General features: G+C 35.5%; 2 protein-coding genes across 2 annotated transcripts; one reads left to right on the forward strand and one right to left on the reverse strand.

Annotated features, from left to right (window-relative positions):
* The first annotated feature begins 2,904 nt into the window (after positions 1–2,904).
* On the forward strand, positions 2,905–4,528 carry LOC147869067 (pentatricopeptide repeat-containing protein At1g08070, chloroplastic-like). The gene has a single exon (XM_087335492.1). It carries the CDS (start codon positions 3,029–3,031, stop codon positions 4,412–4,414), a length of 1,386 nt encoding a protein of 461 aa, XP_087191618.1. The 5' UTR covers positions 2,905–3,028; the 3' UTR covers positions 4,415–4,528.
* Positions 4,529–5,476: 948 nt separating this feature from the next.
* Positions 5,477–10,316, reverse strand: LOC147869068 (chaperone protein dnaJ 15-like). The gene is made up of 11 exons (XM_087326273.1): positions 10,149–10,316; positions 8,847–8,970; positions 8,668–8,750; positions 8,413–8,524; positions 8,216–8,320; positions 8,036–8,086; positions 7,820–7,909; positions 6,608–6,716; positions 6,361–6,512; positions 6,194–6,247; positions 5,477–5,897 (listed from the first exon to the last, which is right to left on the reverse strand). Exons 1-11 carry the CDS (start codon positions 10,256–10,258, stop codon positions 5,694–5,696), a joined length of 1,194 nt encoding a protein of 397 aa, XP_087182399.1. The 5' UTR covers positions 10,259–10,316; the 3' UTR covers positions 5,477–5,693.
* Positions 10,317–10,698: the final 382 nt, after the last annotated feature.

The following is a 10,698-nucleotide window of genomic DNA, read 5'->3' on the forward strand; positions in this document are numbered from 1 at the left end:
TAAATCTAGTAAACATGCCATTAAAATCACCAAGCCCTCAAAATTGAGCTCCCCATCTCTAACACTCTGTTATATTGTAATAGGAAAGTTCATGATACACCCTCGGGAAGGTGCCCTAGAATACATTGAACACATTCTAATCCCCACAAATTTCTTGTAGCCTAATTGTAAAGAATCAAGAGATGGATTCTGTGCAGTGGAATAGATATGAACTATGTGTGTGTATGAGAGAGAGTGTGTGTGTGAGAGAGAGACAAGGAGTAAGACACAGAGAATACGCAAGGTAAAGTATATTAACAAAGGAGAAGGACTCAACATTATACAGGGTGGGAGGAGGGTGCTTTATATAGTCACCCGCTCTCTTCATTAACTACAAGACTCATGGAGCATGGGGAATGTGAAAGCTCATAAGTTATGTGTCATAGAATATGATTCTATGACTCATACTAAATGCTAGAATACAAAGTGGTGACATAATGGTGACTCTTGACTGTTGGAGTGTCTATTCACTCTCAAGGTAAGTTCACACACTAGACCAAGTTGAGCTTGTTTCTCAACACTAATTTACACTATGACATGCAATTTTATGTAATCAAATATCTACAAGATTAGGTGAATAGGACAAATTGACTTAAATTTGAAACTCATCTACATCCAGTAGATATTCCTATAGATTTTATTATTAGTCAACCTTGAACAAAAAGAGATCATCATTCTCTATGTGTTGTTATTAGTTAAGTAGCAAAATCGGCTAGAATTATACTAATAAAAGTGATAGTAAGTGCTCATGGATTGGCTTACTACTTTGTTGACAGGTTATTGATAGATGCAACTAACAATAGAGATTCTAATTTTACTAGATATTTCTAAAGTTGCGTCTTTAAAAAGTGAGAAATTATTTGGATCATGAATTCCTCGAATCATCCTTAGTCTAATGGTCAAACTTAATCAATCAATCAATCAAATTGTTGAGGTTGATTTGAGCTTATGAGGCAAAGAAGACTACAAATGGTGAACAATAGCTCCCTTCATTAGAGTTTACTTATAATATCTCTAAACATGTTTTAGCTAGATATAGTCCTTTTTTTATGATGGATTTCAGCCATGAGCCCCGATCAATGTTTTTTCATCAAAACAAATGAGAGAAAAACATTTTCTCAAGGATATACAAGAAATATTGCATATTACATGATATAATATTAAGACTAGATAGAACATGTTTGTATGCCAATTATAATAAGCATCCTCGTGCATATACATTCAAATTTTAAAACTTTATTGACAGGTATGTGGGCTAAAATAGGCCCATACTATTGTGGTCCTTTTATAGTCCAAGTGTCGTGGTTCATCTACTTATCATATTAATCCTCCAATCGGTGGTGTTGATGTTTATCTTATTTTTCATGTTAATCACCAAAAATAACTTCTTGGTTCTCACAAAACACGATAACCATTACATCTCTTGTAATCCACAAGGAATTTTCTTCTAAGCTTCATTCATCAAAAAAATTCTTAGTCCTTGAACGAAACATTTGAGATTCAAAAAGACTTGCGAACCATGTATTATGACACTTAGGAGAAGGACAATGTTTTTCAATCTAACTTCCTTGATTTTGGTTTCTTATTATAGTTCTACAATAATTTGGAAATGGGAGTATGTTATATACGTAGCCTTAGAGGGCAATTCCAAAGGCTTATTTCAATGGTTTACGGGTAGGATAAATGGGAAGCTAGTTATGTAGGAGTTGGGACATGTGGGAACATGTGATGGTCGGAGAGTCTAAGGAGTTGTTCTATAAATGGAACTAGGTACCCCCTTCATTATGGCATCTAGAGATGTGTTGGCTCTATTTGTGTGGCAAATCTCTCTTCGTTTGAATCCATTCATCTCAACTTCCAAGATCTAACAAAAATTCATTGTATTGGTTGTCGATGCTATTTTATGTTTGTCTCTTGCCCTTATCTTTGGCCTTCTCTTTATTCCATCTAGCGAGAATGTAAAACCGTAATCAATTGTTTATGCATCCATATTGTAGCTCTTCCTCTTAATAACTCCTTGGACATAAATCTTTGAGCCCAATATATTTTCTATCTCACTTTGCATTGTAAAATTTCATTCTAGTGTTTCTAAATTTGTCCTATACGGTTTTTGGCCAGGTGTCTCATATGGCTTTTTCGGTGGTCCAAAGGGTAGCAACAATAGTCATTTTCCCAAGTATAATTTGTGATTATTTTCATTAAAATGCATTCACCTCTACCACTATGATGCTTGTGCTTCATTATCGTTTATTTTTTACTAACGTCTTGATAATTTAAAAGAAGTATGTTAGAAGTTTAAAAAGAGGTAAATATAACTATTCCACGTAGTAATCGAATTTTATTGCCATCAAAGTGCATTCACCCCTATGTGTTGTTGTTACTTTCTTCCTTTAGTGGTTTTTTCTTAGCTAATTTATTGTTATTAAGCATCTAAAAGGCAATGCATGTTATTGTGTTTTGAATGTAACATCTAGTTTAGTTTCTAATCATTGATTACCAATACGCACAAAAGGTAAGCCCTATGTACTTGCAATAAAAAGTTGATCATATGAGCAACCTAGGTTATCACTTGCAAGCTTCTACACTAAAGTCACCATAAGGAGTGCACGTTTATGCGATAACATAATAACATACCCACATGTCGGTGTGCCAACGTGTAACATTTTGCAACCAATGCAATGTCCGTGATACTTGAGAATGATCATACAAATCTTCCTTGATTTGTAGAAGGTAACACCATCTTTATAGTTTGTAAATGAGAATGAGAACCATATTTCTACAATATGTATGTTCTCTTAACACCATCTTTTTAGTTAGTACATGAGAATATGAAGCATTGTCTATAAATTATAATATGTTCCTTAACCAATTTAGAAGAACTTTCTTTCTTATTAGTAACTCTATTTCTCCCAAGAATACTAATACATATGAATAACCTCGTTCTTTGATGAAGAAACAGAGCACTCCTTGAAAGGAGAAACAAATATGAATGGGTGAGCTGCCAGAAGGGCGAGGGATCCTCTCAAACCTTGCTCTTCTCTTATGCCAATACAGTAAACAGAAGGCATTTTACCATGGTAAGAAAGCCCATCATCATATCTATGAATCAGGTTATGAAAATAGTAGATTTTTAGCTAATTGGGTCATTCAAATGTATGGAGAGTGTGGGCTTATGGATGATGCTAGGGCTGTTTTTGATCAAATAAGATGCCCAAATACACATTCTTGGACCATTCTTCTTGCAATGTATGCACTAAATGGCCATATGGATCATGTGGAGAATGTCTTTTGTAGAATGACAGAGCGTAAAGTTGTCTCTTGGAATGCTTTGATGACAGCTCATGTGCGAATCGGCTCAAAAAACGAAGCTGTACATGTCTTTTATAGAATGCATTGTGAAAGTGTTCAAATGGACAATGTAAGCTTTGTTTGTGTGTTAGATGCTTGTTGTGGCCTACACGAAGGAAAGAGAATACATGTTTCTCTTGTAGAATGTGGCTATATGCTGGACATTGTGGTTGGGACAGCTCTTCTTACTATGTATGGACGATATCAAAGTGTGGAAGATGTGAAGATTGTGTTTCGTAACATGGTAGATAGGGATAAATCATGTTGGAATGCAATGATGGCTGCATTAACTCAAAATGATGAGGGTGAAGAAGCTTTAGATGTGTTTTATCAGATGCAATGCATAGGGGAAAAGCCTGATATTGTCACATTTGTATGTGTACTTGATGGGTGTGCAAGCATATGCACCACATTAGGGCAAGTTATTCATGCAACTATAATTGAACATGGAATTGAAGTAGAGCATATTCTCGGTACAGCTCTTGTTGACATGTATGGGAAGCATGGAAACTTAGAGGATGCATTTCATGTGTTCTCTAAAGCACCTCATACCAATGTTATCTCGTGGAATGCCATCATAAGTGTGTTTGCTCAAAATGGGTGTGGTAGCAAGTCCTTAGATTTGTTCAATCAAATGCAAAGACAATCCATTAAGCCAGACTATACAACTTTCATTAGTGTCCTTACTGCATGTAGCCATGCGGGGTTGGTGAATCTTGGATGGTATTTCTTTGTTTACATGGGTAGGAACCATGGAATATCAATAACTATTGACCATTGTTGTTGTATGATTGATCTTTTGGGCCGAGCAGGGCACTTAGAGGAGGCTGAATATTTGCTGAATAAAATCCCTCTTGAAGTCGATGATGTCACATGGCGTTCTCTGCTTGGTGCATGTAAAATACATAGTGATATTGAACGAGGAATACGTATTGCAAATAGATGTTTGTCATTGCATCCAGTTGATGCTGCACCATATGTAACTCTTCTAAATATCCATGCCACATCTGGTAATGAGATCTGTTAGTAGCATGAAGTTTCTTATTACATGTTATTCTTGCAATAACATGCTCATGATTCATGATTTGTCTGAGGCAGTCTGATTTGACAATAATTCCCCCAGGAATGGCAAGTTTATTTCTTTAGCAACCTATTCTTTCATTATCTCATGTTATATTTTGACATGTACTTAGCATTGCTCAGACTCGGTTTCCACCCAGGGCATTAATATCACATCAATCTATTTTATTCTATGGGGTTGCAGATCTAAAGTGTTTATGAGCAAGAATCCGCAATATCCTTGGTAAAACACTTAACGTACATCCTGAAAAACAAATACTATAATGTTGGAAAAGACAAGTTATTACAGTCAATATTAAAATAATCCTAATTGATGTGTAAAGGAATTTCTCGATATGCAATTTATCCATTAATTTTATCATGGATTAATTCTTCTGAGAAAGAGATCTACAGAATTACCCTGCATCCTCAAATATTCCAAAGTTTTGGACAATCTTTAAGAAGACGGCTGAATAGTGCTGCATCAGTATAAAATCATTCTGTTACCAGGAATCCGAATTTACAAATATGCCCTGTGACAATAGGGATTTATCTGCTTCTTCAGAGGTCTACACATATATGATCAACATATCAAAGATTCATGTTCCTTAACACCCACCATCTGATTATGGTTTTGTAATACTGTGTGGTCTCACCATACATACATCACTAGTGTTTCTGCTGATTAAATACGATGCTAAAGAATGGTAGTCTACCATTAGTAATCTTAATCATGGTTTGTTCTCAACACAGCAATAGGAGAAATAAGTTAATCAAATAACATTGTTAAGACTTCAATAATACATTGAAGTAAATAGTTTTGTTGGCATCTCATGAGTACAATCAACTATCTAGAGAGAGTTCTCCATGCATTTATGAATCGTCAATCATGCAAAGAGACAATTGGAAATCCATGCATCCCTATACATTCCAACCATGCAAGGAGACAGTTGAATTTCTTCATATCACCAAACTTTCACTCTTCTAGAACAAAATAGTTCACTATGAAAAAGGACAATTGTGTGCACAATTAATAAATTGCTTTGTATTGTCACAATATCTATACAAATTGATGTGGGTCTGACATACATATGCCAGTCTGCTTTGATAAATTTTGACCTATGGTAAATATATCACGGAATTGGAAAACACTTATATCTTGGAAAGACTTGTGTCGCACTAATCCTAGATATATATTCCCTTGCCCACAATCCGCAAAGAGAAAATTTCACAGAAGACATGTAGCATCATGGCTTCTTTTCCATTTTGAAACTAAACCATTTCTTTTTCTGGGATCTCTCTTTATCTGAATATGCTGCTTCTTGATGTAAAGGAGATTCCTCATTCATATCATCATTGAGCTTCATATTGGTGCTGCTCATGGTCCGTTTAAGAACTGTCGAAACAAAGGATGCTTGAACCATTTCCCGTTGTTTCAGCAGTTCTTCGATCTACACATAATTAACCATCAATCATTAAATATCAATCCAGTATGGACTATCATGGGATTTTCACAACTATTTTCATCCCTGTCATGACCTGACAACACTTTCCAACTATCATTTTATTGCAAGATTTTAATTAGTCCCAAGTTTATCTCAATGTGTCATCTTCCAGTCTAAAGAAGCCAGAATGCATAGAAGTAGAGCAATCAAGCATTAAACTAAGCCCTGAGGTTTCATTCCTTTGTATATACTAAATATTCAATTTATATAAGAAACCCAGCAATTATTGCAAGGATCTGTACCTCCTGTTTTTCCTTGGCATATCTGTTTGTGACAGCAGTAAAACGAGCTAGGACCTGCTCATGCACATTTAAATTTTATAATAAATAGATCGAAATCGGCATATGATCAAGACTGTCGTTCAGGATAGCCCTAAGTAATGAAGCTTTCCTTAGACAAAAAACTATACTTCTTTGTATTCTTTCTCGAATTCATGCAGCATGTTTCGTTTTCTAAGCATTTCAGCTTCGACCTCCTTTAGTTTTTCCTTTGAATCTTGAAACTCTTCTGATGCACATACAGCTTCAATGGCATAGCTCGCACTCTTGAAAAAGTTGTCACCTATTTTAAAGGAGACTCAATAATGTTTTGTGGAGATTACAATTTTGTTTCATTCAGATAACAAATGACAAAACGCTAAAAAAAAGGCCAGGTACCATATACTGCAAAGATATGTGTCCCTTCTTTTAGGGTTGAAACCTCACAAGGTTGCAGACCATCAAATTTTTTGAAGAAGGCAGCATCTGGATCTTTTGCTGTTGCAATCTGAAAAATATTTACAAAATATTACAACAAAATTGGCTTTTTCACAATGTTTCCACAACATCACTTATACCTTCGCATCTATTTACCAGGGTTCTTCGTCCCCTTGTACTTGTGCCTAGCACTGCGTTTTTGAAGCTTTCTAATATCATGCCTTCTGGGAACACAATTAGCCACACCTCCTTTTCAGAAAAGGAGAATGGGCCAATCAAATATGATTCCCAAGGATCATACTACACTATGAACTCCTGATCATATCTAGTCAGATAATTTCTTATCTGATCACTGAGTCTTAATCATGACAGCAACTATCTAGTAGTGTGTGACATCTCTAGGTTCCATCACAATCCTCTTCCTCCTCTTTCCAAAGTGAAATCATGAATGTGACCCTTAGATAATCATAAGTCATAATCTCTACAGTGATCCAGATGATAAACATGAGGGGAATGAAGTGTACAGTAAGCCAGCAACTCTAGGAGGCTGCCATCCACAATGTGAGAACGAGAGTATACCTTTCTGGAACTTGCTCTTTTCCCTAACCCAATGGAGAGAGAGAGTGAGAAAGAAAGAAAGAAAGATATATTAACGTCTTCTAAGGCCAAAATTGGCCCATGAGACAAATGGTTTACAACAAAAAATGGGATATTTACCCATTCATCGAAAGTAAAAAATAAAAATAAAAATAGTGTTTTAAGCTAAATAGTTCTAGTAAAATAGTTCTGAGAGAGAGAAATAAAGCCCGATTGAGCCATAGTTGTGACAGTTGGGTCAAGTTCTTGGAGACTGTAAGGTCATTAGTTTGATACACAAATATGAATATATTTCAGATATGGTGTAACAAAGATATGTGGGAAGTAAAGATTTGGACCCCTAAACTTTGTGTTGTTAGCCTAATTCCGTAATGTCATTAGTTTGATTCACAAATATGAATATATTTCAGATATGGTGTAACAAAGATATGTGGGAAGTAAAGATTTGGACCCCTAAACTTTGTGTTGTTAACCTAATTAACTTACTACTAGGGTAAGCCCATTAAAATCAAGAGAGAGATGAATGGCATACACAGTAAATTAAAGGATAACATTCTAAAATAAAAAGACACTCACAGTATTTAATGTCGTATCCAATCGATACACTTGATAATGAAGGAAATACATGCCTGCTGAGGTAACATTTCCAGTTTTGACACTATCTTCCTGCAATGGTACACAATAATAATAATAAATCCAAAGATCTGAGCATGATAAATGGTATCTCATTTATTCAGTGGTAAAAGTTTAGAACATAATGTTGCTATTGCTTTATAGCAAAATAAGCAAAACCTGTAAGGACAGCTCTAGGCGACCCATTTCTTCTTGCTCAAAATATAGAAGCTGATGATTGCAAACCCAAACACAAAGTAAATAAACCAATAGCCGAGACAAGAAAAATGCAATTCATAATAGCTCAATACTAGGTTATTGATTAGAGAAATGCAATTTGTAACACTAGTTTATTGATGCCTTGAATTTGCTCTGTGCTGCTGATGTGACTCGAACAACAATTCCTGCTTGAGCTTGAGTATCTGATATCGTTATACCAAAGAAATGAGCTCCTTGTTTTTCAACCTGTCACAAACCAAGCCCATAGGAACAATATCGCATTGAAGATTAAAAAAGAGTCTAAATACACAGTTCTGATTAATAAAAAATTTGCCAACCCTGTCATGTACAGTTCGACCCAATGGTAATGGTCGTATTGTCACAGTGCCATTAATAGCTTCTTCCAAGACACTGGTTGAGATGGTGGTTTTGATAGGTACTCCAAGTTTACTTGTAATGACAAGGCAAGAATCAAAAAACCAAAAATTTATCATTTTCTTGATTTTTGGCCTTTGCTCGTTCACATAAATTAGAAGCAAAAGAACAACAGAAATGTGCGTAAGATGCACATACAATGCTATGTATAAATATACCTGAAAAGTGCAGCAAACATCGTGTTGACAGTTCCTAAGTTTGAGAGGTCTAATTCCATATCAAATCCATCATTTGAAACTCCCTAACATACAACAGGATAGATTATATTATAAGGCATATAATGCCAATAGATGCTAACAAAGAGAGAATCGCAAGATACAGATGGTGGTTATTTTACCGCAAAACCAACTGCATCATACAGCTTCCGCTTCTCTGGATCTGAGAGAATGCTGTACGAATAAGCCACCTCCTTGAACAATTCAGCTGCATCTTCATTATTTGCATTTTTATCAGGATGGTACCTGTAAACATCAAAACATGACAGATAAAGACACAATTATTTTTCTTCCAAAATGCTCAGAGATATCATTTCTTGAGGCAATGGGAACCCAATCCATGCAATTAGTCCATTTATGTTCAGTTTCAAAAGGAAGCAGAGTAGAAAGTTGAATACTTTTTAGAGAAAAATGGCAAAATCGCATGATCTAGCTGGAAATTTTGGTCTCTAAGAAATGATAAGTTTGAACTATATGCATTATAGTGTCAGGGATCTTTCGCTTCAATTTGAAATCAGTGTTACTGTACTTTCATCTTGTTTCAAGGTTTTCATTGGTTCTATATTCCTGATCTGCTAGTTGTATTTCACGCAAAGGTGTGTATTCTATCCAAAAGCCACTTGAGCTTGAGCTTTTACCTTTTTTGTTCTGGATGAACAGATTATGCATCAATCAATTGGGTAAGTAACTTATGCATCCTCTAGAGAATGAAACTAGAAAGCGTGTGCTTCTGGATAGGACCTCTAAGTATGCCTAATGGTTTGGATCTCAATACCAAGTAAACTCAGAGAAAAAATTGTAAAAATTCTGGTGTTAATTTTATTGAAACTTACAAAGAAAAACAGCAAATCAGGGGGAGCTGTCACAACATTATAGGAATTTAGGGTGAAATGGATACATGTCAATACGATTCAATCACTTTATAAAGAAACATGATGCAACAGGAAGATTCAAATTTTTGACGGACTAATGATCAGGAAATCATTTTCCTAAACACAGGATGTAATTCGTGTATCGATGACATTTTCACTCAATTGCAATGCTTTGATATGAAGCATGGTATGCTACTTTGCCTGTTAAACGTATATATATGCCTATCAAAATTCATTCGGGAGAATTACCAACATTTTATAGAGATTGAGGATGAAAATGAGCAACATCTTATAGAGATTTAGGATCAAAATGCATAATTTTCTGTCAAAAATTGTTCCCTTTACTAAGCAAACTATACGATAACAATATATTTAAAAAAAACAATGTCCAACAGGGTAGAAAAGATCAATCAAAAACATATAAAATAACTCATGTTTCTAAATTCTACTTCTAATTCCATTTCAAGTATTTAAACATGGGAAAAATGTCAGACGAGTGCTGTAATGAATAACCGAAATTCCAGATGAGAAGAGATACAGAGGGAGCTTTACTTGAGAGCAAGCTTCTTATAGGCAGACTTGATTTGATCATCGGAAGCATCTGTGGGAACGCCGAGAACTTCGTAAGGACTCCTTTTGGGAGCTGAAATGGTATCAGACATGGTGTATTCTTTGGTTTTAGGGTTCCCCTGCTGCGTGTGCTTTTTCCTCTGTTTCCCTTCAGAGAATCTCCTCTATACATACATATGTACATAATATGTATGTATGTATATATACATACACTCACGGGAACAAAATGTGTCCCAAGTTCTTGTAAGTGTGTGTTGACCAATAGATTCTCTCAAAGAGAAAGAAAGAATCTCAAGCCTCAAGCCTCTCCTCTCCTCTCCTCTCCTCGCTTATTATTTTTACCATATGTCTCTCTCACTCCCTCTCTCCATTAACCTTTGGCCGGGGTCAAGCTCATAACACCACTCTTTACGTATGGTATGAGCTCCTCCTGACACACTCTCGATCCTGTTATTTTCCATGTGATATAACGCCCTTTTTACCTCTTCTTCTTCTAACCCCATCTACTTACTCATTACGTCGTTGGCTCAAT

This window comes from Azolla caroliniana, unplaced genomic scaffold (assembly GCF_043228905.1).
Source record: "Azolla caroliniana isolate FFs.n. ecotype wild unplaced genomic scaffold, voAzoCaro1.0.p SCAF_1, whole genome shotgun sequence".
NCBI lineage: Eukaryota > Viridiplantae > Streptophyta > Polypodiopsida > Salviniales > Salviniaceae > Azolla > Azolla caroliniana.